The sequence below is a fragment of the Ambystoma mexicanum genome, chromosome 7q, assembly GCF_040938575.1.
Source record: "Ambystoma mexicanum isolate Mex_15411 chromosome 7q, UKY_AmexF1_1, whole genome shotgun sequence".
Classification (NCBI taxonomy): domain Eukaryota; kingdom Metazoa; phylum Chordata; class Amphibia; order Caudata; family Ambystomatidae; genus Ambystoma; species Ambystoma mexicanum.
The window spans coordinates 628,774,371-628,794,460 of NC_090941.1; the positions used below are offsets into that span (position 1 = coordinate 628,774,371).

The 20,090-nt window shown below is 51.6% G+C and overlaps 1 protein-coding gene across 2 annotated transcripts in view; it reads right to left on the minus strand.

The window, feature by feature from the left end:
* The window catches only part of BRCA2 (BRCA2 DNA repair associated), a 2,020,919-nt gene that overhangs the window by 53,855 nt on the left and 1,946,974 nt on the right, over nt 1-20,090 (minus strand). For both annotated transcript variants that reach the window (XM_069639263.1, XM_069639261.1), the window contains one exon: nt 1,736-1,888. In XM_069639263.1, the coding sequence (XP_069495364.1) occupies nt 1,736-1,888 (153 nt within the window). The remainder of the gene's footprint in view (nt 1-1,735; nt 1,889-20,090) is intronic.

Below are 20,090 nucleotides of genomic sequence, written 5' to 3' on the forward strand. Positions count from 1 at the left end.
TCTGTTGACCAGCAACGTATCCCAGCTGCTGGCATGGACCAATGGTCAGCAGAGAAGAGAGATTTGGACACAAATATACCAATTAATCCGATGAAAGAACTCACAATTAGGAAAGTAGCTTGAAGAGCAACTTGAGAGGACTCCCAGCAATGCAGTGTACAGTAAAAATCTGAAGATGGCCACCGGAGTTGGGGCTTAGGGAGATGGTTGTCATTGGATGGGTGCAGTATGACCCAGACTTCAGTGATTGGTTAATGGGAGAAAGGGAGTTTTCAAGTTTTTAAAGCAAGACTGCTTTCTTTTTTACCAAGGATTCCTAGTCGGACGACTGGGAATATTCATGAGCTCCATGATTGGGTCCTGTCGGGGGAATGTAATATCACAAGTTGGCCGAAGTTGCATTGAGTAATACAACTATTTTTTGCTGACTACAGAAATCCTTTGCAGGGGTTGTACTCATGTCGTCATAGGTTATTTGCCAATGGGGTAGTAAATTATAGGTGATGTTTAGATTTTTGTATAAGGGCTAGACAATACGTAATTGTGGGTTTGACTTGTATTTGATACATGTTGCATATGTATATTCGGTGGCTTTCTGCTATAAAACTTGTTACTGAAATGGGCGTGTCAAGAGTGTTTTCAGTTTTCCAGTTCAACAGAGCTGGCTGACCCTGACCCTCTCAGCTGTATTTGTATGTAATACAACCTGTTTTTTATCATTGACCCCCTGGATTGTTGTTTATTGATCGTTTTGTGGGCCTACCTTAAAGCTGAGCCTACTTTTTAAGCCCATGGGGTAGTGTAAATAGATGGGGGTGGGGTTAATTGTCCCGCATTGGATCTTCCTTGTACCCAAAAGGGGTGTGGTGGAGAGTCGCCCCCAGTGCGATCTCGCCTGCCCTGACCTTTAGGGAGGGGTCTTGCACAGAGGTCTCACCTCCCTAGTCCCAAAGGGGGTGGCTCCTTCTTCTGGAGAAGGGACACATTCTCTGGATTTGCCACAGTTGTCTGATTAATTAAGCTTGTGGAGAAATCAAATTCTGTGCCATTTTCATTAGGTGTACTGCTTTTGTTTGGAGCATGGCACAGGCATTGATATAGTTATTAAATTTGCTTAAACATGCAAGGTTAATTGCATTTTAACAGCGCAAAAGTAGCAGTGTGAGTATGTGTCTCAAGATAAGGGGTTAGTCTACAATCAGATTCAGTTGTACTCCAGAATAGGAGGTTGGCCAGAATAGATCCTCTATAAGTTAACAAATAACTAAATTACTTATTTCCATCAGCACAGTAGACTTTCTAAATGAAAAAACAATATATTTCTAAAAGCAATATTTTCTGCAACTGCCGACATACAGGCTTCAGACACTGGGTGGTTACCTGCTGCCAGACATAAATGTGAATCTTTTGAAAGTTCAATTTGTTTTAGAATAAATGGCAAATGCTTTGGACTTGTGTTCTGGGTCTGGGGGCTCTCTCTAATCCAAAGGAAATAGGAAAAATGTTCAACACTTCACTGATCTAATTTGCCAAGATACGGTACCTCTCATCTACCTATAGTACAATGTAAAAAAATGCCCACACAGAAAACATTAATAGGGAAGAACCTGTTGGAAGTCATGCAATAAAATGGCCATGACAAAGTGTCCAAACTAAAAAAGGACCGCTGTAGAACATGTTTATTCAAAATCTGCATTTACTTCCAAAATAGAACCATTTTCTAAAATATACCAACCAGGCATTTGTTTACTGCAACACGTCCTGATTTCCAGGTGGGTGCACGCAGGCCCAGAGCATATTCCGGAGGAGATATTAAAGCATCAAGATGACTTCTTTCCAGCAAATTCACCAGTTTTCTTTCAGCATCGTTGGAAAAGCATTTTATGCTCTATGGTAGAAAGACCACTTTACTGTTAAGTTTACTCATTAAAAAGTAAACAATAATGCATTCCATTTTTATTATTTCATCCTCCATTATTGTTTTCAAGAACAAACATGATAGTAACAAAATGCAAGAAAGTAAGTACATTCACAGTTTTATCTCAAGATTACACTCCATCAGTAGCATCCTCAGCGTAAAGGACAGTTTATTCCACATTTTATGATACATCCATCTGGTGAATACTCTCATTATTTGCCAGGCTGTTCCGATCAATCTCATCAACTACCTTTATTTACCATTCTGAAGGACAACGCTCTGACACCTGTACTGATTCTACAGGGTATCCTGATCGGATGAATTTCGTTATTGACTCAAATGTGCATTGTATATCCCCTCATATTTATGTATCTGTGTTACTATGTACAGGGTTCAATTTCACCTTGGGACGGGGTCCGAACTTAGAAAATACCGTATGTGAAGATGAAATAAAAATGCAGCATACTTTGCTTCTTTTCTATAACCACCCGTTTGCAACCTCCTCCCTTTTGACACCTGGAAACAGCACCGAGTTGTCAAATGTTCACCTGTTTAATTACATAGAAGTCATGGTAAAATATCTTATCAGATGATTCTCACTGCTCGAACGATGGACCTCTTGGAAATACCCATGATATGATGGGAATTTAGTCAATATAGATGCTGTATTGTAAACGTTAATTTGCATCTGCTCTTAAAATCTGTTATCTCACAAATGCCATACTTTTGGACCCAAAGTTATCATGGAATCCTTTGTCAAATATACAAGCTGACCCTTTTTCTTTCCGATCATGGGCAGCCTTCTGAGAGCTACAATTCTAACTTTGGCAACATTACCCTTGTTATATGTTGGCTATAAAACGTAGAGTTAACGTATAAAGTGCATTCCACACTATTATTTAACATGGTTGGATGCTATCCCACATTTTGTTTGTTCCAGTAATATAACAAGGTCCTCCTCCAAATTTGCCCAACATGTTCTATCTTGTCCTGGGCTTTACTTGGTGAACCTATTTGTAACCAAACCTTTCAGTCATGGGTAGTTTCATTAAATTCCAACAGATTAATATCACGGGACATGTGGGACACCAGAGACTTATTTTTTAATAAGAGAATAACAAAATACTTAACTTCAATAATGGTCTTTCTAGTCCTTCCTCCCAGATTCATCTTAGAAAAATCATCAAGGCATAAGTCGGGCTTCAGAATTGTTTTCATCCACCGGGAGGGCGCACTGTGGATCATTTGAGTGTCTTTTAAGCCCATGACTCTGTATGTGATCGAATGTGTGATACATGTTTAGATATGTAGAACTAGCTGAGACGGCTGAGATCAGTTCTGGCCTCTTTTCTCCAAACTCAGAGGCTAAGGAACCATAAAACTGCTACAGGTTATGAGAATTCCGTAATTTGGGAGAGGTGGGATGGCGATGAAGATTCTGTGTGAGGAAGAACTAATCAATCAGTTACTTGATGCCCACAGGTTTTGGCGCTATAGAAATAAATGAATTAATCAAATAAACACCTGTTCTCCAGCACTGGTATCTTTCATAGATTCACATGCTGCGAATATTCCCCGTCAGTCAGGCTGGGAATCCTCAGTAACAAAGAGCAGTTTAAACTTAAACTGAAAACTTCAGGTCACTTTTGTACTCTAACATAGTCACTTTTGGGTCATACTACCCAAAGACAATAGGAACAGCTTCCATAGCTCCTCACCTGTTGGCCATCTTCAGATTTTGGCAAGTGCACGCGAGTGGCAGTATGAGCAAAGAAGAGCCAGCAGAGTAGTAGTATAAAAGATACCAATACTGGAGAACAGGAGTTAAAGGTAACTTATTCCTTCTCCAGCAATGCATCTTTCATAGATTCACATGCTGTGAATAGATTACAAAGCAGTATTAAAAAACTTTACAGAAGGGCAGAGGCAAGCTCCATATAGAAAAAAAACATACCACTGGACACTAACTAACCTCACACAAACAGGTTCCGAAGAACTGACTGGCCAACACTGGACTTTGCAAGAATCATTGTCGACACAGTAGAATCTGGTGAACATGTGCACCGATCTCCGGGTGATTGTACGGCAAATGTCCAGCAGCGGATACCCAGAGAGGAAGACAGTAGTAGCCACCACTGCCCTGGTGAAGTGTGCTTGTGGCCTGCCAGCCTGTTGATGGCAGAAGGAAATGCAATCCACGAAACAGAAGGCTTGGACAGACGGGTCAAATGTCACAAAAAGTTGGTCTGTCTGATGGAACGACTTTGTAAGAGCAACAAAGTACTTAAGGGCATGTACCATGTCCAAGAAATGTAATGCAGGTAATGTAGAGGCACCAAGGAACACTGGTAAGACCACTGGCTCATTAAGGTGAAACGTGGATGGCACCTTTGGTATAAACGTAGGGTTAGTGCGTAGTATGACTTAAGACCTGTGAAAAGTCAAATAAGGAGCTTTTCAAGAAAATGGTTGGATCTCACCCTATCCTGGCCGATGTTTATGGCTACCAAAAAAGCGGTCTTCCATGAGAGATGTTTGAGGGACGCCCTGTGCAGAGGTTCAAGGAACAAGTTACTTACCTGTAACTGTTGTTCTCCAGCATGGGTCTGGCATGGATTCACATGCTCATGAATATTCCCCGTCGTCAGGCTGGGAATCCTCGGTAAAGAAAAAACCAGTATCAGTTTCGTTTCTGATCTGTCTTTCGTAGTAATAACCAATCACTGGTCTCTGCGTCATACTGACCACAGCCAATGACTGCCCTCTACCTAAGCACCGCCTCTGGCAGCCATCTTCAGATTTGGAAGCACGTGAAGTGGCAGTATGACCAAGTGAAGAGCCGCAGAGGGGTAGGCGGGAGGGTTCGCATGTGAATCCATGCCAGACCCATGCTGGAGAACAACAGTTACAGGTAAGTAACTTGTTCCTTCTCCAGCATGGGGTCTGGCATGGATTCACATGCTCATGAATAAAGAATACATAGCAGTACACACATGCACAACCACGGGAGGTGGCAAAGGCTCAACATTAAGCATCACATCAACTCAACATTAAGCATCTTACCTCCTCACCAGGCTCACCTCAGGCGAACAGGTTGCGCAGCACTGCTTGTCCGACCCTGGACTCCTCCCTGGAATCCCGGTCGACGCAGTAGAATTTCGTGAAGGTGTGCGTCGACCTCCACGTAGCAGCCCTGCATATGTCCAGCAGGGGCACACCAGATAGGAACGCCGTGGTAGCTGCGATCGCTCTGGTGGAATGGGCTCTCGGACGGCCAGGCAGCGGTCGGTTTGCCAACCGGTGACAGTACATGATACAGCCGGAGAGCCATCTGGAGATGGAAGCCTTCGAGAGAGCCTTCCCCTGATTGACAGGTCCAAAGTTCACAAAGAGTTGTGACGTCTTCCGAAAACCTTTCGTGCGGTCCACGTAGAACTTCAGCGCTCTAGCTACATCCAGCGAGTGCAAAGTCCTCTCAGCCGGCGACGAAGGCGACGGGAAGAACACAGGTAACACCAAGGGTTCGTTGAGATGAAAGTCCGACGGTACCTTGGGCATGAAGGAGGGGTGCGTCCTGAGCACTACCCTCGTGTCGTGGAAAGTCAAGTACGGGGCCTTGCAGGAAAGGGCCTGGATCTCTCCCACTCGTCGTGCGGAGGTGATGGCCACGAGAAAAGCTGTTTTCCACGATAGAAACTTCAACGGGGCCGAGTGCAGAGGCTCGAATGGAGGTCCCATAAGTTTGGTCAGCACCACGTTGAGCTCCCACGCCGGGGCCGGAGCCTTCACCGGCGGGAACGATCTGAACAGTCCCTTCATGAACTCTTTCACCAGACGATGAGACCACAAGGACGTCCGGCCCGTGGTTCTGGTGTATCGGGAGATCGCAGCAAGATGAATCTTGATGGACGCGTGTGCCAGACCAGCTTTGGCCAGCGTCAGCAGGTACGGCAGCACTTGGGGAGCCGTAATCCGTAGAGGGTTAATCTTCTGTGCGTGGCACCAGACAGAAAACCTCTTCCATTTGTGTCCGTAGCATTTAAGAGTCGAGGACGCCCTGGCCTTTGCAAGAACCTCTCTGCAATCGGCCGGTATGTCGTATCCTCCAAACTCTAGCGCTGCAGGAGCCAGGCCTGCAAGTTCAGCGACTTCGGGTCGTGGTGGAGGATGGCGCCTCCTTCCCTGGAGAGTAGATCCGCGTCCGCCGGCAGCTTGATTGGCGGGGACGCCGACAAGTCCAGAAGGTCCGGGAACCATATCTGCCTCGGCCACGCAGGTGCGACGAGGATCATCCTGCACCGTGACCTCTTGAGCTGGTTGACGAGCCGGATTAGCAGAGGCAAGGGAGGGAACGCCTAGAGGAACAGGCCCTCCCAGGGGAACGAGAAAGCATCGCCCATGCTCCTCGTCTGGGGAAACCTGCTGGCGAACCTCCGGCACTTGGCGTTCGTCGCCGTCGCGAACAGGTCGATCTGGGGTGTGCCCCACCGTCGGAAGAGGCGATCCACCAGATCCTGCCGTAGTTCCCACTCGTGGCACGAGCGCAGCTCCCTGCTGAGTGAGTCGGCGATGGTGTTTTTTATCCCTGCCAGATGAAACGGCACCAGAAGAATCCCTTGGGCGACGGCCCAATGCCACAGGTCCTGCGCCTCCTTGGACAGCGCTGGGGACCTGGTTCCGCCCTGTTTCCTGATGTAAAACATGGTGGTGGTGTTGTCGGTGAAGATCCTCACCACCTTGCCCTTGAGGGACGGAAGGAAGGACCTGAGGGCCCAAAACACTGCACGGAGCTCCAGGACGTTGATATGCAGGGACTTCTCCGTCGGGAGCCAGAGTCCCCTTGCGTGCAGGTTTTCGGTGTGCGCTCCCCACCCTTCTAGGGAGGCATCCGTGGTCACAGTCACCTGGTGGGCTGGGGTCTGGAAGTCCATGCCCGCCGTCAGATGCGCGCGGGTGCCCCACCACCGTATCGCTCGTCGGAAACTCTCGTCGAGCTTGATCCTTTCCTCGAAGCTGCCCGTCGTCTGGATCCAGCGCGCATCCAGGAACTCTTGCAACGGGCGCATCCGGAGCCTGCACATGGGAATGAGGTAGATGCAGGAAGACATCATCCCGAGGAGGGACTTGATGGACCTCACCTTGGCCGCGTCGGCCACCAACATCCGTTGCACCTTGCCCAGGATGGTCCTGGTCCTCTCCTCCGACGGGGAGGCCAGAAGGGACACTGTGTCGAGCCTCGCTCCCAGAAACAGTGCGACTTGCGCGGGCACCAGGTGGGATTTGGCGTAGTTCACGGAGAATCCCAGGTCCGTGAGGAGTTGGACGGTCCTTGCCGTGTGGACCACGGCGAGCTCCCTCGTCTTGGCGCGGATGAGCCAGTCGTCCAGGTAGGGGTAGACGTGAATCCCCTCGCGGCGCAGCTGCGCCGCCACCGGTGCGAGGCACTTGGTGAAAACCCTGGGTGCCGACCGCAGTCCGAAGGGAAGGGCTTTGAACTGGTAATGACGCCCTTGGACCACGAATCTGAGGAATTTTCGGTGCCCCTTTAGGATGGGAATGTGGAAGTAGGCATCCTCCAAATCCAACGACGATAGGAAGTCTCCTTCCTCCAGCTGACCCAGGACGTGCTGGAGGGTGACCATCCGGAACTTCTGCGCCTTGATGAACTTGTTCAGGCGTCGCAGGTCCAGGATGGGGCGCCATCCTCCCGTCTTCTTCTTCACGAGGAAGTAACGCGAGTAGACTCCGGAGCCCCGAAGCCTCTTTAGGACGAGTTCGATGGCGCCCTTTCTGAGCATCGCCTTTACCTCCAGGAGAAGTTGAGGGACGTGAAGTTCTTTCCTGGCCACGGGGGGGACGCGCGGGCACCTTCTTTGAAACTCGAGCGCGTGGCCCCGGGCCAGGGCGTCCAGCACCCAACGGTCGGTGGAGATGGACTCCCACACGCTGACGAAGCCCGCCAGCCGGCCTCCCACCGGGGTGCTTCGGTGGGGGCCCGACCCCACGGCCGGTTCAATCCTGCTTGGACGCGGCCTTGCCGCCTTGGCCTCCTTGGCGACGACGGCGGGGTCCGCCAGACTTGCCTCGTCCTCTGTAGGCCTCTTGCGACGACGAGCGGGCCGCTTGACGGTAGGAAGCGAAACCGCCGCCGGAACCTTTGGAGGCGCCCTTGCCTCCGCCGCTCCGAAAGGGCGTCCGCCGTTGCTGCAGTACTCCAAGGGCCCGGGCCGTCTCAGTATCCGCCTTGATGGCCTGAAGGGAATCGTCCACTGTCTTCCCAAACAGGTTGTTCCCGTCGAAGGGCATGTCCAGGACCCTGGTCTGGACGTCCTGCCGAAAGTCCGTAGCCTTGAGCCATCCGCGACGTCGAAGGCAAACGCCGTTGCCCATCTGGCGGAACCCAGTGTCGGCGATGTCCGTCGCCACGGTGATGGCGTGGTCCGAGGCCACCTCACCTTCCTGCAGGATCTCAAGGGCCTCCGCCCTCTTGTCGTCCGGCAGAAAATCCAGCAGGGGAGCTATCTTGTACCAGAGTTCCCTGTCGTAGCGGGCCACGATAGCCAAGGCGTTGGCCGCTTTAATCGTCGTCGCCGCCGACGAGATGACTCTGCGCCCCATGGCATCCAATTTCTTTCCCTCGCCGTCCGGCTGGGAAGTCGACGTGGAGGCCGCACCCCCCCCCGCTTTCTTCCTGGCTGCCGCGGAGACGACGGAGTCCGGGGTAGGCTGCGCCCGGAGGCATAGGGGGGCTGAGTCCGGGACCCGGTACTTTTTCTCGTACCGGTCTCTTTTCGCTGGCGTCGTGGAAGGGTTCTTGAGGAGGGAAAGGCCCTCATCCCAAATGTCGTCCAACAGAGGCACTGCGAGGACCGTCTTCCTCTTGGTCTCGCGCCGTTGGTAAAGGAAGCCTTCCTTTTTCTTCTCCTCAGGGCAGAGTTGGAAAAGCTCGGATGCCCTGGCGATCATTGAGTGGAACGATCCAATCTCGTCGGGCGGAGAAGCCCTGGTGGGAGGCGACGACGGAAAATCCTCGTCGTATGCCTCGTCGTCCGTACCCGTCGCTGCCGTGTCAGTCCCCGTATCATCCCCTCGGGTGGACGGGGAGGAGGGCTGGACGGGGCGCGACGGTTGAAAAGGAGGCGGTGGATGAATCCTTCTTTTCTTGGTAGGGGGAACACCAGAAGGTCCCGGTTCTGGATCCCCCGACGGGAGAGGTTCCTCCGTCGGTAACGGTAGTCTCGTCCTTATCTCGGAGCATAAGGACTGTATAGCCAACAAAATGGCCGCTGAGTTGTCTTGCGGCGCTGGCAGAGGGGAATCCGACGGGCGAGCAGGGGCCCCGTCGGTATCCTCGACGATGTCGTCGTCGTCACCTGCGTCGGGGCCCATTCCGACGGGCTGGTCTTGTTCCACGCCTAGGCCGTGGCTTAAGACCTCGATCAGTTCCTCTTCTGAGGTTGAGGCCGAATCTACGCCGACGCCCTGCCCCCCCTTCTTCCCCACGGAGGGTTTCACGGGGGTCCTATCGATGGGCACGAAAGAAGACTCCCTCCGAGGAGGCAGGGAGATTCTGGGCCCCGAGGCCGCCACCACTGGTGCAGCCTCCACAGGCTGGGCCAGGGCCGCCGCGACCGTTTCGATAGAGGGCTTGGTCGAATGGATCAAGGCCTTCACCACCTTAGGTGCGCTCACCGCCTTATCCTTGAGGGAGGGGGCACTGCCACGCTCCTCCTCTGCCTTAGAGCTCGACCGGGGTCTCTCCAGGAGCTTCGCCGGGTGCTCGGCCTTCCTCTTACCCGACCCAGAGCGTTGGCTCGTGGTTGATGGTGCCGGGGAGGGTGCGCCCTGCCTGGCGCCCGTAGAGCCCGACCGTTCGGCGCTCCCGGTGCCAGCGGACTCGCGGTGCTTGGCCTTATGTTGGGCCCCCGTCGCCGGGGCGCCCTCAAAGGTCTTAGAAGACCGCTCAGATTTCTTCTTCTTCTCGCCAGACGGGCTCTTACCCTCCAGCCAGCTGGCGAGACGTTGATGGCGGTCCTTCATGGTCCGTTCCGACATGTTGCCGCAAAACGCACAGTCCTTCTCCACGTGCGTCTTGTCCCCATGAAGGCAGTAAAGGCAGAAAGAGTGTTCGTCCTCCTTGAAGACGTTCTGCAGCTGGCATCCAGGGCAGGCCCTGAACAGCTTTCCGGGCGTCGAGCTTCCCTTCTCCTGGGCCATCTCCGAGACCGGGCCTGAGAAGCTTCTGGAGTCCTCCGAAGCGTAGCTCGACGAAATCTTCACCCTTGAGGGGCACAGATGAATCCGACACGGGTCACCGTTGATCGGATGTAGGATCGGTGGAGCTTGAGGCTCTTTTGACCGAAAGAATCGAAGTTTTTGTGAAAAAGCGCGAAAAAATAGCACTAACGCTCGAGAGCAATAGCACGAGGATCCCAACACATGAACGTGCGGTAAAAATCTGAAGATGGCTGCCAGAGGCGGTGCTTAGGTAGAGGGCAGTCATTGGCTGTGGTCAGTATGACGCAGAGACCAGTGATTGGTTATTACTACGAAAGACAGATCAGAAACGAAACTGATACTGGTTTTTTCTTTACCGAGGATTCCCAGCCTGACGACGGGGAATATTCATGAGCATGTGAATCCATGCCAGACCCCATGCTGGAGAAAGGGTGTTTTCATCAGCTGCGACAGGACAACCTTTAATTTCCATGACGGTGCTAGACGCTTGACAGGCAGGAAATTAATAGTTACTCACCGTAGTGACTAACGTACTCTTAGTCCATAGTCCCCTTTCCTCCATACTACATGTGCATCCCTCGCTAGGGACGAGAGACTGAACCTTTTTCGCCAGAAAAAGCCTACTTCCCTTTTCAATTTAGAGGCGCGTGGGGCACGGACCTGGGAGCATGCGCTCCCCTGACTCCGCCCACCGGCGCCACTCCTCAGTCCCCATTGACGCGTCAACAATATTTAACATTGCCTAATGACACCAGTATTATTGGGGGGAGGATGGTGGAACGTATGGAGGAAAGGGGACTATGGTCTATGAGTACATTAGTCACTAGGGTGAGTAACTATTAATTACTCTTACGTCCTGTCCCCTTTCTCCACACTGCATGGGCGATTACAACTGAATGTAGCCCCAGGGTGGTGAATGTAGCCCAGGGTGGAGAGGAGACCCTCCTTTAGAAGATATATTGCTTAGAAACGCCTGTCCAAAAGCCGCATCTGACTTAGAGCTGGCGTCCAAACAGTAATGCTTACAGAAAGCCGATGGGGTGGCCCAGGTGGCCGCCTTGCTGATGACCTGCCACGGTACCTGCCGCTGGAATGCAATGGCCGTGCATGTTGGCTGGCAATGGCCTGTGCTGCCCCTCGTATGCCTCCTTGATGGCGGAGACCATCCACCTTGCAATAAAGGCCTTGGATGCCCGATACCCGGGCCTTGACCCCACGAAGGTAGCGACTTGCAGAAGCCCTTGGTCCTGACAGGATAGAATTTCAGAGCACGTCTGACATCCAGACAGTGCAAGACCCTCTGAGCCTCGTCCTTAGGGTCACCAAAAAACATAGGTAAGACTATTTCCTCATTTAGATGGAAAGCAGAGGGTACCTTAGGTAGGAACACGGGGTGAGTCCACAGGGCCAGCTTATCTCTATGAAAAGTGGTATAGGGTTCTGAGGCCACCAGAGCCTGGATCTCGCTGATTCGGGGAGCAGAGGTGAGGCCCACTAATAAAGCTGACTTAATGGTGACCAGCCCGATTTCTGTGGACGCCATTGGCTCAAAGGGCTTGTGCGCCAAGGCGCCCAGCACTACATTGAGTTCCTACACAGGGTGTGGTTTCTTGATGGGTGGGTAGATCCTGAAGAGGCCTGCCAAATGTCTTCCGAATTTCTGTAGGCCCCTACGTCTACCAAATAGGTGCAGCATGTGTCCACCCGCACGCCAGAGTGCGCAAGATGCGCAGAGAAGGAGAGCACATCATCCAGTGTGCACGTAAGGGGGGGTCGATCTCTTTAGAGTCTGCCCAATGACAAAACCTATGTCCATTTACTCTTGTACTGGCTCCTGGTAGCTTTGCTCCTGGACCCCTGAATGATCTCTAGGTTAGCCTGCAAGAGGGTCAGGTGCTTGAGCGTGACCTGTTCAGGAACAACACTGCAAGGGCTAACTTCTATGGGACAGGGTGGACGACCCTGCCCCCTTGCTGCACCAGAAGAGGAGCTGGCACCATCCCAAGGTGATGGGTGGTCTGTCCGTGAGGCTGAGGAGTTCGGAGAACCACGGTCTCACCTGCCACGATGGAGCCATCAGAATGACGCTCAGGTGACAAGATTCCTTTATCTTGCAGATCACCCTGTTGACCAGGTGTGTGGGAGGGAAGGCATACGCTGTCGTGCCGTCGCACTGTATCTGGCATGCAAAGCCCAGGGAGCAGGGGTCCTGCCAGGACACAAACTGCTGGCACCTCCTGTTGTCCCAGGAGGCAAAAAGATCCACCTGAGGATGCCTCCAGCTGCTGAAGATCTCCAGCAGTACCTGGTCGTTCAATTGCCACTCTTAATTGTCTGACCCTAGTCTGCTGAGCCTGTCCGCCTCCAGGTTGGACTCTCCCGGGAGGTGGACGGCCGTAAAGTAGATATCGTTCTCCAGGGCCCATTCCCACATGCTGACTGTCATGCTGAACAGTGGAGGAGATCTGGTACTCTCCTTCTTGTTGACATAGTACATGCTGGTGGAGTTGTCGGTCTGGATAAGGACGATCTTGCCTCCAATGAGCGTAAGGAACGCTTTGAGAGCAAGCCAGATGGCTTTCAGCCCCAGCCAGTTGACATGCGACTCCTGCTGGGTGCAGACTCCATGGACGCTGTGGCTGGCCAGAGTGGCTCCACAGCCCTCCAGGGAAGTCTCGGTAGTGATGGTGACCTGTGGGGGCAGCTGCCGGAAGGGCTTGGCTGTCTGCAGACTGCAGTCCCTGGACCACCACGTGAGGTCCGAGTGGAGAGCAGGAGGAATGCTGACCAACTCCACTTGGGAGCCCTTCTCCTGATTCCATAAGGCTGCGAAGTGCAGCTGTAATCTCCTCATCCTGAGTCTTGTGTGGGGTACGGCCAGTAGGACGGCTGCTATGATACCTAGTAAATGGTGGTACCACCAGGCCGAGGTCACTGTCCGGGTAAGGAAGTGAGTAGTCGCTCTCTTGATGGCCGTGATCTTGTCTTCCGAGGGAAAGACTCTCTCTGAGCTTGCGTCCCAGATGAGGCCCAAGAAGGTCAGGTTCTGTGTAGGCTGCAGCTGAGACTTCTTGAGGGTGATCGTAAACCCCAAGTCGTGGAGTGTGTTCATAAGTGCAGAGGAAGTGTGGTGTACCACCTCTGGAGATCTCACCCTGATGAGCCAGTCCTCCAGGTACAGGTAGACGTGGTGGCCCTGGACCCTGAGAAGGGTGCCACCTCATTCATGAGTCTGGTGAATACCCTGGGGGCTGAGTTGAGGCCAAAGGGTAGCACCTTGTATTGGAAATGGCAGTCCAGAATCCTGAAGCACAGGAAGGCACAAGGTGGCTGCCAAATTGGGATGTGTAGATAAGCGTCCTTCAGATCCAGGGAGCACATCCATTCTCCCCTGTCTATTGTCTCCGCAATGAGTGCTGGCATAACCATCTTGAATTTCTGCAGAGGGATGGAGAGTTTGAGGGTGGAGAGGTCCAACACAACTCTCAGGCCAGCCTGGTTCTTCTTTTGTATGGCGAAAATCCTGGAATAGAAGCCCAATCCTCTCTGGGAGGCTGAGACTTCTTCCACTGCCTGGTTCTCGACGAGCGACCAAATTTCCACCAACAGAGTTGCTGTCCCAATCTGTGGGAGTGGAGGGCAGGAGGGAGGAGAGGGAGGGACCGGTAGGCGGTACCCCGAGGAAACTACAGAGAGGATCCAGGGGTCCGAAAGGTTCTGGCGCCAAAATTGCACGTGAAAGGCAAGCCTGCCCCCCACCAGAGACACGTGGACCCGAATGGACATGTCATGCTTTCTTTCCCATTGAGGCTGCTGCAGAGGAGGGGGACTTGAAAAAGCCCTTACCTCCCCACACCCCTTTTGTTGTTTGCACCGGTGCCGACTAGGAGACCGGTCAGGCTGCCTCGACTTCCGTTCCTGGGAGCCCCGGAACCCTCCGAACGCCTGCCCCTTGTTGGAGCGTTGATGCAACCGGGTGAACTCCTTGGGTGTGGCCTTCGTTAGGATAAAGACTTTGCAGTTTGCGAGCAGTTCTTTTTATCCAATTCCTCATCAGTGGTAGAGTGAAAGAGGTCACTACCCTCGAATGGATGGTCCAATATGCGTTCCTGGATATCAGGGTTAAACTTAGTAGCCCGAAGCCAGACAGTCCTTCTTATGTTCGTGGCGATGCATATGGCCCGGCCAGAGGTATCGATGTGGGCCACGGTGGACTCCATGATGTCCTGTGCTGCCAGCTTGCCTTCTCCTAGCCCCAGATTGGCTCTGCACCGGAAGTTCTGGAAGGAAAGCCACTATTTTCCGTAAAAGCCTTTGGTTAACGGCTGCCAGCACGGCATCCACGTTGGATTGACGCAGGTGCAGCGAGGCGTTGGAATACAGCTTCTTTCCGTACGCCTCCAAGATCTTCTCCTTGCCTAGCAGCACCGAGGACGAGGTGGCCGAGGACGACTGAGGCTTAGAGCAGAGTGATGCCGCAGCAATCACAGAAGACTGCGCCGACATGCGCCGACATCAAGAGTGAATCCCCCTCCATCTGCCTATGCGTTGAGGCGCTGATTGACAGGTTGGGCCAAGTGTGTCTTGAGCCACCCCTTCTTGGCCAAGGCAACAACATTTTTCTAAATCTGGATACCTGTTCTGGTAGGGGGTCGTAGGGTGAGGACTTCTACCAAGACCCCCTCCTCGCGCTGCTCGACCTCTGGTTTGAGGAAGGCCCAAATATTCTGCCAAACCTGCAAGCCGTTCATGGAAGGTCTTGGCTGATGATGCCATGTCAGGGTCCTCCTCTTCATCTGTGTCCACCAGAATGTCCGGCTGGTCCGGAGCGGGTGGAGGAGTGCTGGGCGCCTTGGGCTGCGGTGTGGAGACCGGAGCCGGAGGCTGATGTGGAACCACCTGTACTGTGGGAGGTAGGGGAGCCAAAATCCAAGGAGCCAGCAGGGACTGCGCTGGGGCCTGTGGTGCCGGAGCCATAGGAGGAATGACTATGGGCGCCAGTGGAGTGACTGGAGGGAGCAAGTCCCAGACTGCATCCAGCAGGATGGCTCCCATCCGAGGGGTTCGCATCAGCGCCAGGAACCTTTTGAAGAACCCGTCTTCGGAGGCTGAAGAGGTTGCAGGTGATATTGACGGAATGGCTGGAGGCTGCTGGGGCCAGAGCCCACTCTGTCTCGGTTGCAGGGGGAACCTGCCCTGCTGATGGATAAACTGTAGGCCACATACCTAGTTGACACCAGTCCCACCTTGAAACTCGTTCTCCCGCCTGCTCTGTTCCTAGGAGTGGCATCGGACGAGCGGCCATGTTGTCTAGCGCGGCAGCCATTTTGTCGAGCTGTGTGCCACTTGGCAAAGTCGTGGTGCTTGGCTCCCTGGGCCCGGCCTCCTCCAAGACTCTTGGCGGTGGAGCACGAGACCTGCCCTGCACCTCAGGCTGGGGCCTGGAAGGCGTACTGCCCTCGGCAGTGTCACCGGTAGCGTTGCATGCAGGCGTCCCCTTGGACATTAGGCCGGTACTAGGACATTGCCCTCAGGTGTACAGCCGGTAAAAGAACCGTGCGGTCCCTCAGCACTGCTTCCGGAATGGTCTACTGACCCCTCGTCCTCGAGGCCGGTAGCTGGACTAGCCTCGGTACGTGTGCTGGTGCCAAAACCAGAAAGGTTCCTCCCGCTCAGGCGCTTCCCTGGGAAGGATTCGCCCTTACGGGGTGCGATGGAAAGCAGCGGCCCTCTGTTGGGCCTCGAGCTCTGTCTGACAAAGTCCTTTAAGTCCTCTGGAGGCAGCCTTTCGAAGAGCTCCGTCCACCTAGCTAGCCTGTTCTTCAGTGCGCGTAGAGTCAGTGCATCGGACAAAGGGAATCCTGCCATTTGTGCAATTAATTCTATACATTTGCTACTGCTTTCCTGTAATTCCCTCTAAATAAGAACTCTGGGTCTCTGGACACAATAATACCCATGTATTTGGTAAATTCCTGCTCCCATCGGAGACCCAACTCATCTGGGAAGACGAACGTATGCTCTGTGAGGGCAAATATCACTGACTTCCCAATGTTAACCCTCAACCCAGAAAACTCTCCAGATTTTGTAATTTGCCTCATCACGGGGCCAAGTTTATTTTGGGATCATTAAGTGAAAAGACTATATCATCTGCGTATAACTAGACAGCCTGTGTGGACCCAACTGTACACCTCACAGGAGAGCAGCTCCATCGCCAGGGCGAATAGTAACAGCGACTGTGGACACCCCGGTCTACTGCTCCTCTCCATTGCCACTGGGCTGGACTACCTGTCGAGATCTTAGCAGAGCCTCACCAGGGAAACAAATCTGTGCCTCACCCCCATTTTGTGCAAGACTGCAAACAGAAAGGGCCATTCCATCGAGTCTAACGCCTTCTCAGTGTCTAGGAGCATCGCTATGGCTTGAGTGTAGGAGTTAAGTGCAGACATAACCCTGAACATTTTTTGCAGTCCAATTGTTGCATTTCGTCCTGGGATAAAGACAGACTACTCTATGAGGACCAGTCCTGGCATCAGCAGGAGGAGCCTATTTGCTAAATTCTTGGCACAGATTTTGGAATCTACATTTGAGAAATTGGGCAGTGTGATGCACACTCGTCTGAGAGCTTTCCCTTCTTGTGCAAGAGGGCAATTTGTTGCTTCTCATAGCATGGGGGAACATTTCCCGCTCCAGCGACCGAGTATTCTTGAAGGAGGAGGGACGCCAGAATACCCGTGTAGGCCTTGTAGAATTCCCCAGAAAATTCATCAGGCCAAGGGGCCTTGGATCCTGGGATATCTTTGATGGCGCCAACATTTCTTCCAGGGTAATTTCTCGGTTCAGTGCTTCCCGTTGGGAGGCATCGAGCCGGTAGAGTTCAATATCGTCTAGGTAGCCTTGTACAGAGGACCTACTTTGTGTGTTGTGTGATGCATATAGCGTTGCGTAGAAGATGCAAAATGCCTCCACAATCTTGCCAGTGTCATACTGGTGAACCGCCCGCCCCCCCATCCCCCGCAGACATCTCTAATAACATCCATCTGTTGAGGCTTCCTGTCGGCCGTCAGCATCCGGGCCAGCAAGGCCCCCAGTTTCTGCCCTTCACCATATTGCCTCACTACTCTGTTCATGCCCAAGAATTTAACTTCTCTTGCAATATGGTCTCTGAAGCGGTTTAATTCCTGCCTATTTCGACCCAGGACTGCATGCTCCCTAGAGGACTGATTGGTCTGTTCCAAGACTAAGTTTGGTCTCTGAGGCCGCAAGGTCCGCCCTGATCAATTTGAGAATCCTGGTCTCTTTGGCAATACAGCCCCTCATATAGCACTTCAGACTCTCCCATAATGTGCAATGTGAATCCACTCATCTCCTATTGTGATCCAGGCACCCCAAAATGTCCTCTTCGATTTCCTAAAAAAAGACAGAATCTTTAAGTGCTTTGGGTTTGAACCTCCAGTGTCTTGAATCCTCCCTCCCCCCAGAGTATCCCCTCTGTGGCGTACTCCAAGGTCACCGGGGAATGAACAGATAGGGTCCTTTGGGTGAATTTCACACTTCCCTACCTGGAGCCTCCCCTATGGAAAACAATGTATAGTCTAGCCATAAAACCGATCCGTGGACCCAAGAGTGAAAGGTGTAGTCTTGTTGTGAGATGTGCTGTATAAGCCAGACATTGATCAGACTGTATAGATTGCAAATGTCAAGGACTTTTAGGGCTGCCCTAGATGGAGACTGCACTGTCCTAGTGGACCTATCTCTAGCTCGGTTTAGCGCAGTGTTAAAGTCCCCCCCATATCACCATGGCATCTGTACGATCTGTGAGGTTAACCGTAACCCAGTCGAAAAAGAGAAGGTTGTCACAATTAGGGGCATCTGTATTAACCAGCACCACCTTTTCACCTTCTGGGACTCCAGTTATCCATTAGGATTCTCCCCTCCTGATCCTTGGCCAGCCAGAAAAGGCAAAATTTCAGAGAAGAATGAATCAAAATGGAGACCCCTAAGAATACGCCAAGAAGGACAAATAGGATCTGTGACATCCCCATTGTTTAGACCATTCCCGCTCAGTAAGAGGGGTGAGATAAATCTCTTATAAACAATTCTACTTTGGCTTTGTACTGTTGCATATATAGCAATTATTTCCTTATTTTTTCAGCGTGATTACCCACTCTAATATTCCAGGTAACTATCATAATGCCCATCGTCAGACCCAGTGAAACCATTGACTTCTGTTAGAGACAGCTTGCCGGTTAATCGTACCTGGCCCATTCTGGACCCTCAAACCCACAATCCTGCATCTGCATGCTCCAAACGAAACACAAACAGAGACAACCATCCCAGCATCTACCCTGATAAGCCCCAATCCCCAAGAGTAACTCCAACTGGCCTCCAACCAATCCTCCACACGACCCCCGACCCCAAAAACATTTAGCCGTACAAGGATATAAAACATTGACGTGGTGTTGTAGGTAAAGACGAGCACCACTGTTGCGGTCAGTAGAGAGAGGAAGGAATTGAGGGCCCCAAAAAAAGTCACCCTCAGCTCCAGAAGGTTGATGTGTAGAAGCTTTTCCTCATGCGACCTTAGATCCCTTGAGTGTAGGTCTTGATGGTGGGCTCCCCAGCCTTCTAGAGAAGTGTCCGTTGTGACGGTGACCGTGTGAGCTGGCTACTGGAAGGGAGTGTCCTGCACAAGTTGGGCATTGATGGACCACCAGCAAAGGTAGTGTTTTAAATGCTGTGTCAGTGTGATGCAATCTTCCCAGGACCCTGACATTTGCACCCAACGAGCGTCCAGAAATGTGTACAGGGACCGCATGTGCAGTCAGCAATGACTGATCAGAGGAATGCACAATGCCACCATGCCCAACAAGGACTTGTAACTGCAGACAGACGTCAGAGCCATGGTGAGGTGATGCACCTTGCAGAAGAGTGTGGCCACCCAGTCGTCTGGTGGTCGTGCTGTGCGGGACACCGTGTCTAGCTTCACTCCCAGTTAAAGAGCCTGTCTTGCCGGTCTTAAGCATGACTTTGGAAATTCATTAATTAGCCGAGGAATTGCAGACATTGAATGGTAGCTGCTGTGTTCTTTGCTGTCACGGATATTCTTCTACAGGGGTAACCCCACACTCTGGTGATAATCCCTCCTACTAAGTGAGGATGTATAATATGTATTTCAACAAAAGGAAGGAATATACAACAAACTATATCAAACAATGAACATATACCCTCAGAAAGCAGTTTCAAATAACATCCGCTAAACCAATATAGGCTGCATTATGTGTTCTCAATGATCATAAAACAGTATTGTCAAAATCATTTTTAACATTCCACCTCACAGTATTGAAACATTTATGCCGACAGTTCGATCAGCATAACACAACAATGGCAACTCAATTAATCTCATTTCCCATTGTGTGTACCAGCCCAACTAAACAAGTTGGGCTGGTACACACAATGGGAATTGAGATTAATTGAGTTGCCATTGTTGTGTTATGCTGAATGATATGTTATGATAAATGAGGGTCCAGAATGGGCCAGGTATGACTATGTGATGTGTATATGTCTTTTAAACAATTTTTGTATTACTTGTGCTGAATTAGAGATTAATATATTAAAAATGATATTTTTGACAATACTGTTTTATGATCATTGAGAACACATAATGCAGCCTATATTGGTTTAGCGGCTGTTATTTGAAACTGCTTTCTGAGGGTATATGTTCTTTGCTGTCACAGCATAGGACAAGGCCCTCACTAGCTAAGGGTCCAAGTATGGTGCAAGGGGTCATAAATGAGAAAGGGACACCGTTGTAGTTTTCTCAAGGTTTTCTATATTTATTACAAGAGGGGTGAGATAAACGCCTATCTGTCCTTATACTAACAAGAATGCTCCTAGCTAGCAAACTAAAACTAAAGAAAGATTACTTTGCGTCCAA